Source organism: Ursus arctos, unplaced genomic scaffold, assembly GCF_023065955.2.
Source record: "Ursus arctos isolate Adak ecotype North America unplaced genomic scaffold, UrsArc2.0 scaffold_29, whole genome shotgun sequence".
Taxonomy (NCBI): domain Eukaryota; kingdom Metazoa; phylum Chordata; class Mammalia; order Carnivora; family Ursidae; genus Ursus; species Ursus arctos.
The window spans coordinates 6,224,306-6,247,456 of record NW_026622974.1 but is presented as its reverse complement, the minus strand read 5'-3'; the positions used below and the strand labels follow the sequence as shown (position 1 = coordinate 6,247,456).

Genomic DNA, 23,151 nt, shown 5'->3' with positions numbered 1-23,151 from the left:
TTTGAACATTTTTTCCTTAAGCTTTTGTTTCATTCAGTAAAAATCTATTGAGCTCCCACTATGTGCTATTTCATTTCATAAAGATGAAAAAGTTCAGGTCTTTACCATCATTTTAGTTACTGTTAGTGTGGTATTCTTAAGCTATAAATATGCATCTATTTCCAAGGCTATTATTAGTTTTTCTTGGGATAGATACTAGAGAGGATTTCATGGAAGGGGAAACATTTGATCAAGACCTTAAAAGATGTAGTGGTATTAAATAGGTGATGGAAGGGGCTAGCAGACTGAGGGAGGACGGCAAAACCTTGCAGGTAGAGGCAAAGTTATAGAAGCAGTGAGGTATGGGAAATGTGTATGGGATTATAGCAGAAATGGGGCCTCTTTCCTTTTGCATCTTTGAGGTTTTGCCTATTCCTTTGATTCTCTGCCCCGATGTTTACTGCATAACCTAATGCCACCCAGTGTTGTTGGCCAAAGTCTTGAAATTGTTGGCTCTTTCTTGCTAATACTGTATCGACAAGACCCATGAATTGTTGATATTTTTTCCCATTCAGCAGGCAGCTGCCTACGTGCAGTAAGGTTTTAATCTGTGCTACCAATATTGACTATGTGTGCCCTCTGAAATTGTAAACCATGGGGAAGACTCCTTAACATCTGAGATCCCAATGAAATCAGAAGGGAGATGAATCCTATCCAAATACCAGTCCCTTCTACATCACCTGTATGTTTTTCCTTAGCAGTGTTTTTTTTTTTTAAGAGGATTCTCCTTTTGACTCTTGCCTGCCTCCCTCCCACCTTTTCTTCTTCCATCTTCCCTTCATTTTGTCCTTCCCTCCTCCCTTTCTCCCGCCCCACCCTCCTCCCTTCCCTTGTTTCTTTTTTCCACAAACATGTATTTCATGCCCACATGCAACTGGCATTGTGTTAGGTGCTGAGAATACAAATTTTAATAAGACATGCTTTCTCCTCTAAAATCCAGGGGGAGGAGAAATAAGTGAGTCACTATAAAAGTATAACGTAACATATGTGATGATAAGTGCTATGGAAGCATCTAGGAGGGTGGATATGTTATTTATTGCCACAATAATACTGCGTAACAAAAAGCCATAAAACCTCAGTAGTAAAACCTCAGCATTTATGTGTATGTGTCTAGGATAGTAGATTAGGCAGGTCCACCAGTACTGACTGGGTTTTGTCAACTGTCTGAGTATCAGCTGATTCAGCTGATCTAGGGTGCCTCAACTGGGAGAACTGGGGTGGCTCCGCTCCGCCCCCTCTGCCTTTGGTTCTCCAGCAGTGTAGCCTGGGCACGTTTTAATGGCCACGGCAGAGTCCAAGAGCACAAGTTGAAATGCTGAAGTGTTCCTTAGCCCCCGCCTGCTCACATGTGCTAAGACCTATTGGCCAAAGCATATAACATGACTGATCTCAGTTATAGTATGAAGGCACTCAAAATTACTTGGTAGTGGGAGTGGATATAGTGTGTGGTAGAGTGTTAGGGCCCTCAATGCATTATACCACAGAAGTGCATCCACACTAAACTGGGGATTAGGGAACAGTTCCTAACCACGTACCCCTTGAACTAAATTTTAAAGGAATTAGTCAGATGAAAGGAGAAACAAAGGCCATCTTTGTCAGAGAGAACATCGTAGACAGAGGCCAGAAGATGGGAAACCTGTGTCATCAGCTAACCACAGGTAGTTTGATATGTCAGGCAGGAACAAAGGATGCATGGTGGGAAATAAGGCTAGAATTAAAGGCAAAAGCCAGATTTCAAAGACTTTTATGCAATAAGCAAAGGAATTTGAAAGTTGTAGGATTCTGTGATGGTTTTAAGCTTAGGTGTTAACCACTATTTAATAGATGTTAATTATTATTAATATTTTTATTTGCTACCACAGCTAGTCCTTATGAAGGTACTTACTGTACAGGCTGGTACTTGGTAGGTACATAGATGATAAGTACAGAATTTATAGGCTTATTTCGTCAGTGTTTTTATTAATATTTTTGGTACACTTAGAAGTCTGCACATGTTATTCATTGTAAGTCACTAGAAATACAGACTACGCTCTTCATAGTATAAAGATTAACATATGAGTTTCAGTGATAGTGTGGGTAAACATCTAGAAAAGATTCTTATTTATACATGCCAAAATTTTGAAGTTGTAGAGTATAATCTAAAGTAAAACCAAAAGATCACTCATTATATCCTATATGTTTATTCTCAGTAGAATTGTTATATATAATTAAGTCTTAACATCTTTCTCATGTTATCACTTTTTTATCCATGTTCTTGAGAACAGACTTAAAATGCATTTCTTCTGGGCATACTAAATTCCATTTTGATTTGAGGAACATTGTGGAGACTGGAGATAAACTTTTTCTTAATTTTCTCAGAAAAAAAGTGACTGATCATTGTCCAGTTTACATATTCTAGAAAGACAATTGTCTTGTACACTTCCTGATTGAAACTGAAGCCCTTTGTGAGAGCAAATGGAATGTATTATGTACTACAACTGGAATATATTATGTATTTTCCTGTTGGCAGTCACGAATATTTGCACAATTAATTTCCGAGTTGCCTAATTGGTAATATAACAACTTTGTACTGTTTTCCATATTTTTTAATTTATAGGCTTATTTAGTCAGTAGTATAGTATATGAGACTAAAACTATTGTTTGGGGTGACAAATTAAATTCTGGAAATACAAGTACGTTAGGAGAGAGATTATTTATAACAGTGGTATTAATTATTACCAGGTGGTTTTTCTAGAATGCTATTTAAGGAAGCATAATTAAGTTATAACTTTGGCATGAGTTTGCTCCATTTAAAAAATGATGGGGGAAGGGAGAGTCTAGTCATTATACCCAGGTGAACTTGACATCAATCTCAACAAAAATTCTGGGATCTGTAATTAGTAGGAACTTACATGAATTCTCAGTTGATATCAGAGTAAAATAATTTCCCTTTCTGATAGGTAGTGCCATGGCAGTAGAGTACAGCATTGCAGCAAAATGTTCTTATGGATGAGGTGGAGAATTGTAGTTCTGACAGAGGCAGAATGATGGTTGGGTCACCCTTTCTGAGCCCACAAGTATTGATTAGTAGATCTGTTGTCTCAAGGGTATCTCTTAGCTACAGGGCTTTGTATCTGGCATACGACTTGTTCAACACTTAGGTTAGAGGTTTTCATTCCTTTTTTTTTTTTTTAATTTAAAAGTTTTAGAATCTTTTTCTTCAAACGAGATCTTGGGCAGGACCTCAATATATAAACCACATAAATGCTGAACTACTCTAATTCAAGTGAGGATTGAAAGTGGTAATACTTGGAAAAGGTCTTTCCAGGGATATGCTGTTTAAGGAGAGACCTAAATGATAAGGAGTGGGGCATTTTTTACCTTGAAAAAGACTAGAGAGTGTACATGGTTTCTTCGGGTAGATTTAATGGTCCCCTGAGCTGGGGATGGGAATGGGCACGAAACATCTTTTTGGAATAATGGAAATGTTCCAAAACTCGATTGTGGTGATGATGGAACAACTCTTTAAATTTATTAAAAATCATTGAATTGTACACCTTAAACATGTGAATTTTATGGCATATAAATAATATTTCAGTAAAATTGTTTAAAAAGTTTTTAAGCAAGTTTTCTTCATATTTTTGAAGACCTATCATGTAAAAGGTAGATTTAATATTTGATATTTCATCTAGGTCTAGGTGGCAAAACTAAGCCCAACATGTGGGAGTTAACAAACAGAATTTCATTTACTTTAATGGAATAGCTCTCCAAGATGGGAAGGAACAGGCATAGTGATACTGCGTTATGGGGTTTTTAAGAAGTTTAAATGATATAATTCATCTAAGTACACCAGACACATGTGAAACACTCAAAAAAATGCTTGCTGTTCAAAGAAAAATAGATACAGACAAACCTACAAATATGTATGTGTGTTTATATGTATATAAATTGTGTGTGCACATGTATAATTTTGAGAGAAAGCAAATGTTGCCAAAATGTTAACAATTGGTGGGTCTAAGTGAAGGAAATATGGGTATCCATTGTACTGTTAATTTCCGGATTTCTGTTGATTTTGAAATCTTTCAAAATAAAACGTTTTCAAAATAAAAAGAGGAGATTTGGGCTCACCAGCTTGGGAGAGCAGACTTCCTCAGATGCTGTGTGAAAGCATAGTGAGACCATCATTCGGTGCCTGAAAAAGAGAAAACTGTGTGTTGTTTCTTATCCTAAAGGAAAGGCATGTGCTGGTCAATCACAGTCTCCCAGCAGGGAAAGACAGCTGATCTTACAGAGAGTTTTCAGGAAGCAGTGGTGGTCTGGAGCTTGACGTCATCTGTAGAAGAGAAGTTACCCGGATGGGACTGTTGTGGGTTGGTTGGCACTCAGAGGCAAGTTTATTGGAGTAAGTCTCTTCTTGATTTGGCTTTCACAAGTGAGGAGCTGCCGTTGTTAGATGATCCCCTGACTAGCTTTAATACCTCTGGTGGCTGCTTACCATGGCTGCAGAAAAATCTTTAATTTGTGGGAACTTAAGAAATTCTCGGCTAGTGTAAAATTCAGTGCCTGACATGCTAGAGACCCACAGTAAATATCTGGTGAAGCGAGTAAAGAATTAAAAAAAAATTTTTTTTTTATTATCTCTACCAGCATCATCACATTGTTTAAAACTGGAAAACTTTGAAGTTGTAACACTTCAGGGTAAAGCTCATTTGGAATCCCATCACTAAAGTTCTTCATTTACGTTGGGGATTTTTGTTTGTTTTGCTTATGTCAATGTTGAAATGATTTTCAGTGCTCTGTAACTAAGTGGGCTTAGAAAAATGATTGTGTACACAGTAAATACATGGAAAACCAAAAGTTTCTTTCCTGCAGAATTTCTCAGTATTTCATATAATGTGTTGCAAATCTAGAGAAGAATAAACTATCAGGCATTTCTTAAACGGCTGTAACTACAGAATACTTTTCTTTCTGGCCAACATCCATTTGGGAAGTGCTGATACACGGTTATCCATTTTGCCAATTTGCTAAATATCTGCATAGTGCAAATTCACCTATCACTAAGTGACTGTCTCACATCACAGCATGTAATTCTGAAGCTTACTCTTTGCTAATGCCATGGGCAAATCTCCTCTAACTTTCTTGAATCTCTGATTCCCAGTCCATGAAATATGCTTGAAAATTTGGGTGAAATTTGTGATTATAGTGTGTCTATATCCAATGTTATAGAATGTTAATTTTTGACTGTTAAATTTCAGCAATAATGAGATAAAGTCCTTGCATTATTAAATATTTTCAGGGCCTCGGGGACCAAAAGAACTTTCTTGAAGCTATGATGTATCTCTCTAAAAGCCTTAAAAAATTATTTTGTTATACAAAGTAATTGCACCAGGTTCCCTTTATAAAATTATTTTGTTAATCTTAATCTTTGATAAACGGGCATTTAAGGTTAATTTCTCTAATTTGTTACAGTTTTTGCACATTTAACATGGTATTGCAGAAAAAGAGTTCTGGATGAAATAAAAGGCCTAGCTTTTGCCTCTAAGTGGATTTGTGACCCTGAGATGGTTATTTAACCTCTCTGACCTTTATTTTCCTTCTTTTTTAAACAAGATGAATGGATTAAATAATCTTTTAGGTCCTTGCCTGACCTAACATTCAGTGATTGGTGTACTTCTCATTTACTGTCTTTCCTGTTCCTCAAGTGAGGAGCGCTTATCATCATTTGCTTTATGCTGCTTTTCATTAGGCTTTGAACTTGGGATATTTCCTTCTCAAGAATATAAGATACATCAGTGGAAGATACAAGCTTTCACTTATGGAATGAATAAGGCCTGGGAATAAGAGATACAGCATGGGGAATATATGGTATTGTAATAGTGTTATATGGTGACAGATGGCAGCTACCCATGTGGTGAGCACAGCATAATGTATATAGAGATTTTGAATCACTGTGTTGTACTCCTGAAACTAATGTCACATTGTGTGTCAGGTATAGTCAGATAAAGAAATTTTTAAAAATACGTAAGATATATGAGAGAAATGCTCCATGAATTGTTAAAAGAAATTTATGGGATATTATGCTATTTTTGTGAACTTCTTCAGATGTACATTCCATGCCTTGTGCTCTAGTAATTCTGGATTAGCTTTCCTAGCTGAGTCTTTGATTTTTACCAAGTTTTCTTTCTTTTTTTTTTTTTTTAAGATTTTATTTATTTATTTGACAGAGATAGAGACAGCCAGCGAGAGAGGGAACACAAGCAGGGGGAGTGGGAGAGGAAGAAGCAGGCTCATAGTGGAGGAGCCTGATGTGGGGCTCGATCCCATAACGCCGGGATCACGCCCTGAGCCGAAGGCAGACGCTTAACCGCTGTGCCACCCAGGCGCCCCGATTTTTACCAAGTTTTCTAACTTATCTTTTCACTTTGCCGTTTCTTAAGGCCATTTCTTCAAGTCAAAAACTAAAAATTCATAAATGTCCATTTTAATATTTCACACTGCCTCCCTTACCTTATTCCTTCACTTCCTGTTTCCTGATTCCGTGTTTTCTTTTTTCCTTTGTGGTCTTTTTAATATATAAATCTTTTATTTGGTAATCTGTTATATATATTGTTTCTCACATCCTTTCCTCATTGAAATACAAACCCTACTAATTTTTTTAATCTGTTTCGTTCATTGCTGTGTTCTAAGCAACTAGAACAGTGCCTGACACATAATAGATACTCAGTAAAAATTTGTGGATTAATTAATTCAAATAGATGATTTAATTTTTTTGCTTTTAACTTTTGTTTTACTCTAAACAAAGACCGTTAACATTCCTGTATTTTTTTCATGGTATTGTAATTTTTACATCATAAATAATTTTATAATCTTGCTTTTCTTGTATCTTCAGATATTTATAGTTATTTTGTACAGTGTCGTAAAATTCTAACAATATTCTTAGGTTCATTTAAATGATATATGAACATATGCTGTAGTAAAGGGGTTGGGGAAATTGATGAAAATTCAAGCAAACAATGAGAAAAATCGCTGCTAGAAAAACGGTCATCTTAGGTATTTATTTGATATTTTAATGTACTTATTAGTTTGGCTTTCTCAGCGCCATTCTTAAGTGCATTCATTTCTTTCTTTGAAAAACAGGTAGATAAAATTATAGAGTTAGGAAGGGTAGATGTATTAAAAATTGACGAGTAAGGATAATTTGCATGTGTTTATGATTGTCTGATTGCCTTAAATGACTGCTCGTGGTCAAACATCTGCACTTTTTCCCCCCCTTTGGACAGTGGGTAAATCAGTCTCAACAAATATTGGGTAAGAATGACATAAACAGTATGATGTCTGTGTTTGCATGTGCTGTCTAGTGCCAGGTTCGCTGACTAGAGTGTATGTTAGGGTTGTAGCCTGCTATTCACTCTAATTCCAGTTAGGAGAAATTCCTGGGTATTATAGTAATACCTACCCTATAAAAGTATAATCAAATAAGTGGTTTGAAGGGAAAAAGGAAACTTTTGGGGACAGAAAGTCACCCAGGGCCTTCTTACACCAAGCAGTAGTCACACGGTGCCCATTCTGAAGTAATGTCAATTACCTGAGTTGGAAAAACGTCCAAAAAACCAGAAGTAATAAAAAAAAAAAAAAAAGTAACTAGCTCCCAGGACCACAGCAATTACTTAACCACAGCATCCAGAATAATTTAACCACATTAGAGTTTGTAGCCAGTGGTAAGTACTGAAAGCAACTCAGCATCCAAGAAGACGCACACAGGGCAGTTAAGAAATACCTCTTTGTCCTTTTCTTTTATGTTTGGTCCTGGATGCTTTATGAGCTGATCTGCTGATGGGTCTCGTGTTCTCCAGCACCAGCCCGCAGGCTCTCTGTCACAGATTTTCACCAAAATTACCTCCTTGGTTTCTTTTTCACAATCTTATCCCCACCACCCTGCCCCCAGCTTTATCGAGGCATAATTGACAAGTAAAGTTGTAAGATATGTAAAGTGTACAGTGTGATGACTTGATATACATACACATGGTGAAAGGATCTTTTTAAACAATCCCTTTAATCAAAATGTATTCAGTCCTGCCACTCTGTTCTTAATCAGAGCTTGAAAATTTGAACAGAAGTATTTTAGACTTAAAAGTGGATCTTGTTAAATATACTGAAAAGGAATAATGTAAAATCCTGTGATAATATTCTTAAATACAAAGACTACTTACTTAGCATTTTTTTTTTCCAATTTCTTTAGGAGGCAGTGGAATGTTTCTTGGGAACTATTTCCACGTTTAGGACCAGGAATAAGTTTTAGCCTTATTGCCCTTCCTCCAAATGGCTTTATTCTTTTAATTCATTCTATGCTACCCATTTAAAAAATGTATTTCTTCCTTCTTAATATCATGACTTTCATCCAATTTACTCAATTTAGTAAGATTTCATTTTTTAAAAGTGATTTTCTTAAAACATAATTTTTAATAGTTCTTGAAGAAATAAGCTTTTATGATGTAAGGATTACATCTGCTTTGATGAAACACCAAAATCGAATATCTGAAAAGGCACCTTTATAATCAGTCTAATCCAGTCCCCTTCTTTCATTGTTGAGGAAGTGAGGCATCTAGAAAGTTACTGGCCCAAGGTTACAGTACTCCTTAGTGGCAGAGTGTCAACTAGAACCAGGCTGTCAGACTCCCAGGCTAATTTCTTTTCATCATAACTGACTTCCTCTTCTTTGTAGCTGATGGCCAGGATGTAGTGGGACTTCTTCTGCAATTATTGTAATCTTCTTAGTTTGATAATGGACACATGAACTGTGTTTTTCTGGGCTCACATCTCTGGCCCCTATTCAGCAGATGCTGTTTCTTCTCTTGCGTGTAGGCAGGGACTACAGTGAGATTCAGCTGGGTAGCTGTGCCTCGTCCACTGTCATAAACTTTGTCCTCAACTTCATGAATGGCAAAGCATTATCTCCAAATGAACAGATAGAGTTCCCATGTGCTATTTGTTTCTCTATTTTGGAACCGGAGAACTGGAATAATTAGGATAATTGAAAGTAAATTTCAAGTTTTATTCATTATTCATTCATTCTCTTAAAAAAAGAAATTTCTGGCTTGCCCTTTTTGTAAGAAGCATGTCATGGCCTTTTAGCATTAATTAAGCTGCTTTATTTGGTAGAGAATAACTTGGAAAACCCCTTAGTCCTAGGGAAATTGGAAGTGTTGGTAATGCTTATAATACATATATTTTAATCAAAGCAAAAAAGTTTTCCCATATCAATGAATCATACTTACTTTTAAAAACCTTTTGTTTTATTTTTAACTTCTTTGAAATGTTTGTTCTATACTAATAAAAAGTATTTGTATAACTTAAAAAGAGGTGAGTATTTTATACTGTATGTGCTTGCACAAAAAGTTTGTTTTTCTTAGTTAAAACCATTAAAAGAATTTGGGGTTGATTGCCTTTCACTGTTGGGGGGAAGTGGGTATATGGACTATGGGTCTATGAGGACATAATCGGATATAGACATTTACATAGGATCTGGAGGTTAGCTAAAGATTTTAGTAAATGAATAATGCTTTAGAATTTACAGAGACAGTGGAAGCATATCACTATATACTTGGGAAGCATCTTGGCCTGAATTACTAACAAAAATGTCAAGTAGGGGCTCAGCCTAGAGTAAGATAACTATCTGGCATCTTTCTTTCTTCCTTTTGTTTTTGTTTTTTTATTACTTCTTTTTAAAATTCATGTCAAGAACTACTGACCTGGGGCACCTGGGTGGCGCAGTTGTTAAGCGGCTGCCTTCGGCTCAGGGCGTGATCCCAGCGTTCTGGGATCCAGCCCCACATCAGGCTCCTCCGCTAGGAGCCTGCTTCTTCCTCTTCCACTCCCCCTGCTTGTGTTCCCTCTCTCGCTGGCTGTCTCTGCCAAATAAATAAATAAAAAATCTTTAAAAAAAAAACAAAAAACTACTGACCTGGAGCCTATTTTTTCAAAACACATAGTGACTATAGTAATATTCAGTGTATAGTTTTTAAAATGTATTTTCTGTGTTGTGGAAGTATCTCTGTAACTATTTCTTCTATTTTATCTTATATGCTTTCTTTTTTTTTATAATAATATTTTTTTATTATATTATGTTAGTCACCATACAGTACATCCCTGGTTTTTGATGTAAAGTTCCATGATTCATTAGTTGCATATAACACCCAGTGCACCATGCAATATGTGCCCTCCTTAATACCCACCACCGGCCTATCCCAATCCTCCACCCTCCTCCCCTCTGAAGCCCTCAGTTTGTCTCTCAGAGTCCATAGTCTCTCATGCTTCATTCCCCCTTCTGATTACCCCCCCTTTCTTTATCCCTTTCTTCTCCTACCGATCTTCCTAGTTCTTATGTTCCATAGATGAGAGAAACCATATGATAATTGTCTTTCTCTACTTGACTTATCTTATATGCTTTCTATTAATAGATTTTTTTTTTTTACTTTAATAGATGTCTATTTAAAGGATAGCCCCCAATTGTAGACTGTGTTGGGCATACACATAACAAAAATACTGAAAGGCTGAGTCTTAAGTTCTGCTTCCTTTTGGAACGATATCCCATGGTTTTGTTCAGCATACACCCTCCTATATCTGAGTATAAGGGTACATAATAAGGAGTGTAGCTTTATCTCATAAATAATCTTACTTATTTCATACTTTCATTACGCACTTGACAAGGGAATTGCAGAACTAGCTGCCGTAGTGCTTACCGAAGCATCTGGTCCTGGAATTGAAACAAACCAATCTTGTTTGGGTGAGAAGGTAGGCTGTAAGTGACTCTGACACTATCATTATTAGGTGGAGTCCAGCAGGATTAAGCTCTGGGCTTAAACTGCTTGCTGTGACCATAATTCTCAAACTTAACAGTCCTTCTAAAATGGAGGCTCGTGTGTTACAGCAGTAAAGTTACTTCAGGAGACCAGGGCAGGGACAGCCTTTTTAGGAAAGTTTCCTGAAAGACGTTTAGTGGAGGCTGGTCTAGGAGTACTTGTGTTATTAGAGGCACCTAGGCAGTATATGAAGAAATGGAGTATCAGGCCCTATTTGGAACTAGACCCAGGACAAGTCAGTGAAGGCATCAGTAAGTAGTAAGGTAGGTCTTGAATGGGGGAAAAAATCAAAAAGATTTTTCTAAGTGTCAGTTACTTGGATTTTGTCCTTAAGTGACTTAAAAATATTATATACGTTACAGAGCAAAAAGGAAGTGACTGTGGCTAGGTATAGTGGTTTTCATTTCTGTTTTCCAAAAATCACTAGGACAATGTCTAGCTTTCTGTCTGTGGGAAAAAAAATTGGCAGAAGTAATGTGAGAAAAACTGTGGAATTAAAGCTGAGGTACTAACAACCTTGAAAATTAAAATAGTATACTCCTCAGATCCCATCCTTAGTTTTAGATACCTGACATGTTTTAAGTACTTTACATGCTTATGCTAATGAAGACGATTTTAGGTAGAAAAATTTAAACTTTTTTTGAGGTAAAATTTGATAATTATTTGTACATTTTATGTACATTAATACAAGAAGTATTTTTAAAGTGTTCTTTTTACTAGAGATGTGAATTGAATTTGTTTTTTTATCTTTGAGTCAATTATTTCATTTTGATAACTTTGTATTTTTTCTATAGTGAGATTTTCAATAATTTAAATAATGGAAGGGAAACTTGTTAAGGCATTCCAAAGAATTAAATACTGAATATATATCAGTGAACATAACAAGATTTTTGCCATTGTGGAGTTTACTCTCAATGTGGGCTTTTTATTCCCTTTCTGTTTTGTTGGTTTGTTTGTCCTTGTACCAGTAACACACTATCTTAGTTCTATAGCTTTATAATGAGTCTGGTAGGATATACCCTTCCACTTCAAAAATGTCTTGACTATTCTTGGCTCTTGGCTCTTTCATAAAAAGTTTAGAACCGATTTATATTTCTTTTTAATTGCATTTTCTGCCTCTGCTTTTTCCCCTAGCTTTATTGAGATATAACTGACAGTGTGTAAGTTTGAGGGGTGCGGCATGTTGATTTGATACACTAATTATTGCAAAATGATTACCACCATGGCTTTAGCTAACACCTCCATTACATCACATAATTACCATTTCTTTTTTGTGGTGAGAACATTTAAGAATTACTCTCTTAGCAACTTTCGAGTGTAAAATACAATATTATTAACTATAATCACCATGCTGTACATTACATCCTTAGAACTTATTCATCTTATAACTAGAAGTTTGTACTCGTTAAGCAACATCTCCCCATTTCCCTCACCCTTGTAAACCTTGTAAACACCACCCTGCTCTCTGTTTTTATGAGTTCATTCTGCCTTTGTGTTGATGATGATATTTGTGGATTGATCCTATATTTGAAAAACATGCTAATAACTTCCTTTATTAACTCAAATAGTTTGTTTCCCAATTATTCTTTTTTCTGTGTAGATACTCAGATTATATGTGAAAAAGAGTGGTTTACTTTATTCTTTTTCAGTCTCTGTGTAGTTTAAACCTTTTCTTGTCTTAGTTTTCTGGCTACAATCTTAAGTATACAAGTCCCCCCACCCCCAATCTAAAAGTAGTGTTCCTCTGAAACCTTCCTAAGACAAAGTGGTGTAAAATGAGACATAATTACCATTAATTTATATGGAAAACGTTTTAAGTGTTCCCAGACCAGAAAAATAACCTCACATAGGCTTTTCTAATATCTTCGAACACATCTTATTAATAGATATACAGAATAAGTCAAGATAAAGCACATATGCTCATAGACACAGTTCTAAGCTATGGCAGCCTGATGCTGAGATGTTGAGTATAGTTCCCGGGCAAGGAGCTTCATGGTGCTACTCTCACTGTTTGGGGTGCGCCCTGCCTCTATAACAGCTTCTTGTAAGCCAAATGCTGAGCATGAGTTTTACTTTTCATCTTTTGTCATAAACTCAATCCTCTTTGGATTTCTCTAAATTAGCAAAAACAGGTACTACTATAGATCTTTTCTATAAGCCAAGTGGTGTAATATGAACTTTGAAAACCAGGTGATTCTGTACAAAAGTGGGATAGCAGGAGTCCTTATACTGGTCTCAATTTCAAAGAGTATGAATGTCTGAGTATATTGTTTCCTGTATGGTTTTTGGTAGATTCTCTTAATCATATGAAAGAAAATCCTTTTTAATCCAAGTTCACTAAAATTTTCATCATGAATGGTTGTTGAGTGATTTTCCTGTATCTATTGAGATGAGATAATTTTTCTCTTTTCATATTTTAAGTAGTTAATTATTATCATTAATAGATTTATGTTTCACTCTTGCTTTCCTGGGTGTATTTACCTGTTTCCAGAGAAACAGAACCAGTAGGGTAAGTGTATGTGTGTTTGCATATATGTGTATGAAAGTGAATTATGAGCAATTGGCTATACAATTATGGAAGCTGAGAATTCCTAAGATCTGCAGTCACCAAGCTGCAGACCCAGGTGTGCCAACAGTGTAGTTCCAGTTCAAGTCCAGATATCTGAGGAGCAGGAGAGCTGATGATATAAGTTACAATCTGAGTCCAAAGGCATGAGATCCAGGAAAGCAAGTGGTATAAATTTTAGTTTCAGTAGAAAGCCTGAGGATTCCAAGATTCCTGTCCAAGGTGGTTGCCTCGTTCCATGAACACACCAAACCTGTAACTATACACGGATGAATTCCCTTTGAACAAAATCCAGAAACGAGCTGAGCAACTACTATATACCAAGCACATGAGGGAAAATAGTCTATTTTAAACAGGCAGGAATGGGTGAGACATACTCGCCATAAACCCTGTCTTGGCACTGTGACATACAATCAGGTAGAAACTCAGAACTAGCTTCTCCCTGAGGAGCAAAGGATATGGAACAACTTTTAATACTTCCACCTGAGGGATGGGCTCCCACAACAACTGATTCTGAAAGGCAGTGGGGTTTTGTCTACAAGATGATGGCAAAAGAGCGACAGCTCATAACTGGGTTGCCAGGACCCCCAAGGACTCGCCTTGGCTCTCCCTCCAGGGCTCAGCTCAGCAGCACTAGACAGAAATGCCTATCTCCCAGCCTTTCCTTGAAAGGTGCCTGATTGCATTCTTAAAAGCTGCGGCCTGCAGCCAAGCATATATGGCCAATGAATATTTGACAAGGGAGCCAAGAATACTCAATGGAAACAAAGACAGTCTCCTCAATAAATCGTTCTGGGAAAATTGTATATGCACATGTAAAAGAATGAAACTTGACCCTTGTCTTATACCACTCACAAAAAATTTTGTCAAAATGGATTATAGACTTAAATGTAAGACCTGAAACTCCTAGAAGAAAACAGGAAAAAAACTTTTTGACATAGGTCTTGGTAATGATTTTTTGGAAATCGCACCTAAAGCAAAGACAGTTAAAGTAAAAAATAAACAGCTTGGACTACATCAAACTAAAAGGATTCTGCATGGCAAAAGAAATGACAACCTGTGCAATGAGGGAAAAAAAAGTTGCAAATCCTGTATCTGATAAGGGATTACTATCCAAAATATATAAAGAACTCATACAACTCAATATCCATGAAACAAATATTAAATTGGCAAAGGACCTGAGTAGACATTTATCTAAAGAAGATATATAGATGGCCCACAGGTACATGAAAAGATGCTTACTAGTCATCAGGGAAATGCAAATCAAAGCTATGAGATATCACCTCATGCCTATTAGAATGGCCATCATCAAAAAGACAGATAACAAATGCTTGTGTGGATGTGAAGAAACATGAACCTTCATGCACTGTTGGTGGGATTGCAAATTGTTACAGCCACTATGGAAAACACTATGCAGGTTCCTCAAAAAATTAAAAATGGAAATATCATATGATTCAGCAGTTCCATTTATGGATATATATCCAGAGGAAACAGAAACACTAACATGAAAAAATATCTGCACCCCCATGTTCATAGTAGCATTATGTAAAATTGCTGAGACATGGAAACAACTAAACTGTCCATCAGTGAGTGAATGAATAAAGATACACACACACACACACACACACACACACACACACACACATATATGTATACACACAGCAGAATATTATTCAACGACATACTGCCTCGGGGTCCAGCTTCCAGTTGGCCTAAATCAGTGTGCTGACTGAGATCTTCTCCTATGGGACACTGATAGTTCCTGGCGTACCTAAGTTATTATAAGTCTCTAAGAACAAAGAAGGTTAAATTTAGAGAGACAACCAAGAACTAGGGCTGAATAATAAGGTTCATCTCCTACACAAGACTATTCAGTCCAGACTGGGAGAGGTGGCTATTTTATCTGATCCACAGAAATCAATACAGAGAATGAAGGGAAATGGGGAAAGAGAAAGATGTTCTAACCAAAATTATAATATAAAACTAAAAAAAACTGAAATAAGTGATTTACCTGATAAAGAATTCAAAATAATGGTCATAAAAATGCTCGCTGAAATCAAGAGAACAATGAATTAATAAAGTGAGAATTTTAACAGAGAGAAAATATTAAAAAATACCAAGCAGAGATCATAGAGTTGAAGAATATAATAACTAACTGAACTGAAAATTTCAATAGAGGGGTTTAACATCAGACTAGATGAAGCCTAAGAAAGGATCAGTGAACTTGAAGACAGAGCAGTGGAATTCATCCAATCAGAGGGGCAAAAAGAAAAAAGGATAAAAAAGAGTAAAGATAGTTTAAGTGAAGATATCATCAATCAGACCAATATTTGGATTATAAGGGTACCAGAGGAGAAGAGAGAGAGAAAGGGGGTAGAAAGCTTATTTGAAGAAATAATGGCTGAAAATTTTCATAACCAAGGGAAAGAAACAGATGTCCAGATTCAGGATGCCCACAGTGTTCCAAATCAGATGAATCCAGAGACCCACACTGAGACACATTATAATTAAATTGTCAAAGGCTAAAGACAAGGAAAGAATCTTAAAAGCCACAGATCAGCTTGTTACATTATGAAGGACCCCCCCCACACACACACACACACAAGACTGATAGCAAATTTTTTCAGCAGAAACTTTGCAGCTCCGAAGAGAGTGGCATGATATATTCAATGCGCTGAAAGAAAACAATTGGCAACTAAGAATTGTCGACCTGGTAAAGTTGTCCTATGGAATTGAAGGAGAAATAAGAGTTTTCCAGACAAGCAAAAGTTGAAGGAGTTCATAACCACTAGACTAGCCTTAGACGAAATGTTCAAGGGACTCCTTCAAACTGAAATGAAAGAATACTAATTAGTTCCTGGAAAGCATATGAAAGTACAAATCCCACCTGTTAAATTCATAGTACTCAAATGTTTCAAGGGTGGTGAGTAAATCATTCATACATACATCTAGTAGGAAGGCTAAAAGACAAAAGTAGTAAAAATAATGACAACTACAATAATTTGTTAATGATACACAAAGTAAAAAGATGTACATTGTGAAATTCAAAAACCAAAATGGAGACTGAGTATTAAACAGTATGAAAACCTGAGAAGCAGTAGAGCTGATCCTGTAAGTCCCAGTCTGAGTTCAAAGACAGTGGTAGACTGATGTCCCAGTTTGAAGATAGGCAAGAGGGAGTGTTTCTCCCTTATTCTGCCTTTTCTTCTTTTCAGGCCTTCAACATATAGGATGAGGCCCACCCATGTTGGAGAGGGCAGTTTGCCTCAGGCAGTTAATCTCATTCAGAAATACTTTCACAGACGTGTCCAGATTAATGTTTAACCAAATATTTGGGTGCCCCTAGCCCAGTCAGGTTAAGACATAAAATTGACCACTACCCCATGTCACCTTGACACCCATATACATCTCCTCAAACTATTCTTAATCTCCAAGTAAAGACAATAACAAGGTCATAATCTTGCCTAACTTGATACAATTATTCTCTGTAAAACTGAAAATGTGTTAACACAATTTCCCAGAAGGTGAGATTAATTCCTTGAGTGATATTTACACTTCTTAATATCCCTAAGTTAAAAACTATGATGTAAAATTAATAAAAATTAAATATTATGCTATTAATCCAGTACATCTTATGTTACATGATAAGGGAATAAGGAAGGGAAGGAAACAACAATATTTGCCCAATAGTCACACACACACAAACATTTATAACAAAACAAGGAGAAAATATTCATAATGATTGCAATTCTTGTTTTTGTTACTGGTAATGTGAATAGCTGGTATTAGTAACTACCTTTTTCTACTACCCATCTGTATTCCCTTTGCCTTCAGCAATCACCTCAGCTGGTTGTGGCTTTTCGCCTGGTGGAATGACCCAAACCTTCATTCCTGAAGGATCTGGGCCATTAATAGCCTTTCCTGGTTTGGGTTGTTGAAATTTTCCATTGGTTTTAATAACAGGGCATGGTAATACTAAGAGGTGGCCTCAGGGATCTCCTGTATTCCAGACATACTCTTCCTTACCTCCACTGTGGCGAACCAGTCCTGTCTCTACTTGGTAGTCAACATCCCTCACCCCATCTAGCACAGTAACTCCCTCTTTGCTTGTTGACTCAGAGCATGAGGAATCCAAAGTGACTGAGCAGTAGTCTTAAAGTTTCATTTCAACGGAATAATTGTTGTGTCAGTGGAATAAATGTGAAAGCATTCCTCCCTTTGGAAAAGACTTTGAGGCCAGCAAATCATAAGATCATGGGAACTGGAAGCAAAAATTTTGCTAGTGGGTCTTTAGGGGAAATAATGAGTGCTGCCACTACCATTCCACCCCTTGATTCCTGGATTTGTGAATCCTATATGTGGGAGAAACAGCACCATATTTTGGATGTTGATTCACAGGATGTATAAGTGTTCTGGAAAACCTTGCCCCAGCTCTGCAAGGTATTGCCACCTAGTTGGCACTATAACTGGATTTTCAAAAGCCATTCCCACCATTCTGTCAAGCCAGCTACTTCATAATGGTGGGGAACACGTTAAGACTAGTGCTTGTGAATTCTTTGAGCATGGACCCAGTGCACTACTTCCTTTGCTGTGATGTGAGTTTTTTGATCACAAATAATGCTGTACGGAGTACCATGACAACAGACAGGCATTTTCTAAGTCCACAGATGGTAGTTTGGGCAGTGGCATTGCATGTGGGGACAGCAAATCCATATCCAGAGTAAATGTCTATTCTAGTAAGAACCATACCCTTTCATTTTTGTGATGGGAGTGGTCTAATGTAATTAACCTGTTGCAAGGAGGATGGCTGATCACCCTAGGGAATGGTGCCAATTGAGAAACTCAGTGTTGATCTTTGCTGCTGACAGATAGGCACTCAGCAGGGGCTGTAACAATGATGGCATTGATTAGTGGAAATCCATGTTACTGGGCCCTGCATATCCTCCATCTCTCCCACCATGACCACTTTGTTCATGAGCCCCATTGAATGATGACAGGGTGATTGGGTGAAAAAACTGATAGTATCCACTTGATTATTAAAATTCTCCTTTGCTGAGGTTGCCCCTGAGTATCCACATGGAATTCAAATATCCTCACATTTTTTCCTCGTTCAGAGAAATCTGTCCACCTATCTCATCCCCAATTTTCCTTCTCATCAATTTTCTAATCATGTTCCTTCCATGTCTCTTACCATTTATTCAGCCAACCATTGACCATAGCCCATGAATCAGTATATAATTGCAAATCTGACCATTTGTCCTTTCGAATAAAATAAACAATTAGATGCACTGCTAAAAGTTCTTCCCATTGGGAGGATTTCCCTTCACCACTGTCTTTGAGTGATGTTCCAGAGGGGGACTGCCGTGCTCCGGGCTGTGCTGTTCACTTTTGACTGGTGCCTGTGTATCATGCAGGACCATATGTAAAACAGGGCCTGAGTCTTCTCTTTTTCTGTTAATTGATCATAGGGAGCTCCCATGAGGTCAGAGGTGCAGGGTAGGAGGGAAAGTGACTTCCCCCTCATGCTACCTTTTGTTTTATTCAAGCCTTTTAATTATGGGGTTTTTTTTCTGTTTATGTACATGAGTAAAATTTATGTGTAATTTTACTTTCTTTCACTGTCTTTTTCTAGTTTTGAAACCCAGGTTATACTAGCCTAAATAAATGAATTAGGGAGTATCTATCTTTTTGTATTCTCTTTAAAAGTTGTATCAAATTAGAATACTCTATTCTTTGCATGTTTGGTACAAAATTACAGATGAGGCAAGGTTGTTTTGTTTTAGTTTGGTTTTGTTTAGGTTTTGATTTTTTACTGATTTAATTTCTTTCAAATTTATTAAGCTATTAAGATTTTTTATTTCTTCGTGAGTCAGCTTTGCCCATTTGTATTTTTTTTTTTTAGAAATTTATCCATTTCACCACAGTATCAACATATTTGGCATAACATTGATCATGATATTTTGTTATTACCCATGATGTGTTATGGGTAATTTCCTCAGATCTGCTGTTCTGAACCCTAATTATAGCTGAATCTAGTCTGGTTAATTTTTTTTTCATCCATATTCATTATTGTGGTAACACATACCTAACTTAAAATTTACCACTTTACTTATTTTTAACTGTACAGTTCTCTGGCATTAAATGCATTCAAAATGTTGTGCTAGCATCATCACTATTTAATGTTTAGAAGTTCTTATCATCCCAGGCAAACTTTCTACACATTAAGCAAAAACTCTCCAATCCCCTGTGTCCTCTATTCTATCTCTATGAATTTTCTTATTCGGGATGACTCACATAGGTGGCAGCATACAATATTTGTCATTTTTTGTCTGGCTTATTTTAGGTAGCATACTGTTTTTAAAGTTCTTTCATGTAGGAGCATGTATCAAAACTTCTTTCCTTTTCATTGCTGAATAATATTTCGTTATATGTATATGTTTTGTTTATTCATTTGTTAATGGAGACTTTGGTTTCTACCATTTAACAGTTCTAAATAATGTAGCTGTAATCATTGGTGTACACATACCTGTTTGAATCCCTATTTTTAATTTTCATTTCTTTGGAGGTATATACCCAGGTGTGGAATTGCTAGGTCAATTGCTCATTCTATGTTTAACATTTTCCAGAACCAGCCAGCTGTTTTCCACTGTGGCTATACCATTTTGCATTTTCTCCAGCAATGTACAGTGTTTCCAGTTTCTCTGTATCCTAGCCAGCATTTTCCATTTTTGTTGACAGTGGCCATTCTTCTGGGTTTGAAGTAGCATCTCAAGGTGGTTTTGATTTGCATTTCTCTAATGACTGATGGTATGAGGATCTTTTCATTTGCTGTTGGCTATTTGTATATTTTCATTGGAGACATATCTATTCAAGCCTATTGCCCATTTTAAAATTGGGATTTTTTTCTTTATTGTTGTGTTATAAGAGTTTTATAAATATATTCTGATTATTCATCTGATATATGACTTTCAAATATTTCCCTATTCTGTGGGTTGTCTTTTTACTGTCTTGTCCTTTGATGTATAAAAGGTTTGTAATTGTGATGAATTCCAATTTATTTATTTTTTCTTTTGTTGCCTGTTATTTTGGTGTCCTAGTTAAGATACCCTTGCCAAATCCAAGGTCGTGAAGATTTCCCGGTTTTATTTTAAGAGTTTTATAGTTGTAGCTTTTTAATTTAGGTCTTTGATCTATTTTGAGTTTATTTTTTTATATGGTACAAGGTAAGAATTCGGCTTCATTCTTTTGCATGTTTGTTTCCTTGTTTCCCTGCATCGGTTGTTGAAAAGACCGTCCCTTCCTAATTGGTTATTCCTGGTACCCTTATTGAAAATCAGTTGTACATAATGCAGTGTTTTATTTCTGGGCTCTCTATTCTATTCCATTTGTGTAAGGTTTTATTTCTGGGCTCTCTATTCCATTTGTCTATCCTTATCCCAGCATTACATTTTTTGTTCATTCACCCTTAGCCTCGGGCGAGATAGGCAGAAGCGCTTTCACACATACCAGATATCACTGACTTCGTATTTAGTTCCTCAAACTGATCTCCTGCCTCGCTTGGGGTCCCAGCATTCTTTGCTGCATCTTGAATACAGTGCTACATGAAATCCAGATTATTGGCTACTATGAATAATTAGATGCCTTCAGAATAAATTTTGGCTCCAGGGCTCTTGTATCCAGTGGAACTGTATTTTCTCATCTTGTCAACCTTCTGTTTTATCTCCCACACTGCTGGTCAAAACATACTTTAAATGTAAGCTGTTAATATAGTATTGTGCATTTTCAAATGTCCTTTACCAGGAAGGGATTCTCTGCACATCTGGTCCACCAAATGAAAGTTGAAAAAAGCACTTTTAAGATCAATAATCCATTCTTGACAATCTGCTTGTATATAATTAGAAATGATAAATTATGGCATTTATATAATTTTTTCTAAGCAGCTTTTCATTTTAATTATGTTACTTAATTACATTGCATGCTTTTATAATTTTCTAAATGGCTATTAAATGTATGTTATTTTATTAGTACTTTGGATATGGTAACATGATTTTCTGGTGGCCAATATTATGAAGTAGTTGTTAATATTTTCCATTTAAGACAGTAAATGGCCTTAAAAATGACTACACAGATCTGAAAAATAGCATAGCTAACACTGCCCCTTTTTTTGGAAGTTGTACAACGCTTTTGTGGGAGAAACGCAATTCTTTGTCCATAGAAAATTGTGCATCCACTCTGGTTATTTGAAAGAACAATTTGTACTTTATTAACAGATTATGATAATAAATATCTTTCACTTTTTGCCTTTCTTAGTTTTACAGTGCCTAATATTGGTATGCTTAATTTTTTTTGTTTTGTTTTGTTTTTGTTTTGGCAGGTTTTCTTTAGGTGATGCTAGGAGGCCTCTTCATGAAACAGCAGTTTTGGTAGAAGATGTGGTACACACACAGTTAATTAATCTGGTAAGAGCATATATAATCTTATTTGGTGTTTCTCCATTCTGCTTATATTGGGATTGCAACCCAACACTTGTTTTTAAAGATTGTATTTACATTTGAAATTCTTTATTTTGTCTACTGGATTGAGGTGTAATTTACATAAAACAAAATTTTACCACTCTCAGTACATAATTCAGTGAGTTTTGACAACTGAATACTCTCCTGTGACTATGAACACAATCACGATATAGAACATATTCATCGTCCAAAAAACTGACCTTGTGCCCCTGGGTAGTTAGTCCTTTCCCCCCCTTCCCTGACCCCCTGGTAACAATTGTTTTCTATCACTATATTAGTATAATTTTTCTAAAATGCTTTTCAAAACATTTCTGTATTGCACTTTAGACTTACAGAAGAACTGCGCAAATAGTACGTAGAATTCTCAGATACCTTTCATCTTCCTCTGTTAACATCTTATGTAACCACAGTATAATTATCAAAAACAGGAAATAATGCTGGTATAATATTTTTAATGAAATAACCAACCTTATTCAATTTCCATCAGTTTTCTTTTTAACGTTCCTTTCCTATCCCAGGATCCAGTCTGGGGTAACACATTGTAGTTAGCTATCTTGTCTTTGTAGTCAGCCCCTTCCCAGGATAATTCCTCCATCTTTCCTTGTTCCATGGCCTTGACATCTTTTTTAAACATACTAGACAGTTGTTTTATAGGACACTCTTCCTTTTTCAATCTGTCTGATGTTTTCTTATGATTAGAAAGTGGCTGTGCATTTTTGCCAAGAATACCACGGAAGTGATGAGTCCTTCTCAGTGTGTCATGTCTTGATGTTTTATTTGTGATTTTAACCTTGATAAATTGGTTAAGATGGTGTATATGCTGAATTTTTTCACTATAATAAAGTTACAAGTTTCTTCGGTTTGTAATAAATATCTTGGGGGAGATATTTTGTGACTCTGCAAATAGTTTCCTTCTCTAAAACTTTGTGCCTATTTATTTTACCATTCATCAGTGGATCTTGTCTGAGACAGTTACGACTGTTGGTATTTGCCTAATAGTGGTTTTCTATTTCCTGCTTTCCTTTTATATTTTTTAATTGCAATTAATCTTAAAGGAATATCTATCCTTTATCACCATTTATTTATTCAATTTTAATGTATCTCTGTATGGACTAATGTATATTTAAATTTTATTCTTAAAATCATTATGCAGTAATATCATTATTTGTTTGTATTGCTTAAGTTGTTATAATGT

At 36.1% G+C, this 23,151-nt stretch overlaps 1 protein-coding gene across 3 annotated transcripts in view; it reads left to right on the top strand.

The window, feature by feature from the left end:
* SUPT3H (SPT3 homolog, SAGA and STAGA complex component) overlaps positions 1-23,151 on the top strand; it is a 535,243-nt gene that overhangs the window by 240,273 nt on the left and 271,819 nt on the right. For all 3 annotated transcript variants that reach the window (XM_026507332.4, XM_044387186.3, XM_026507333.4), the window contains one exon: positions 21,818-21,902. In XM_026507332.4, coding sequence (XP_026363117.2) covers positions 21,818-21,902 — 85 coding nt within the window. The remainder of the gene's footprint in view (positions 1-21,817; positions 21,903-23,151) is intronic.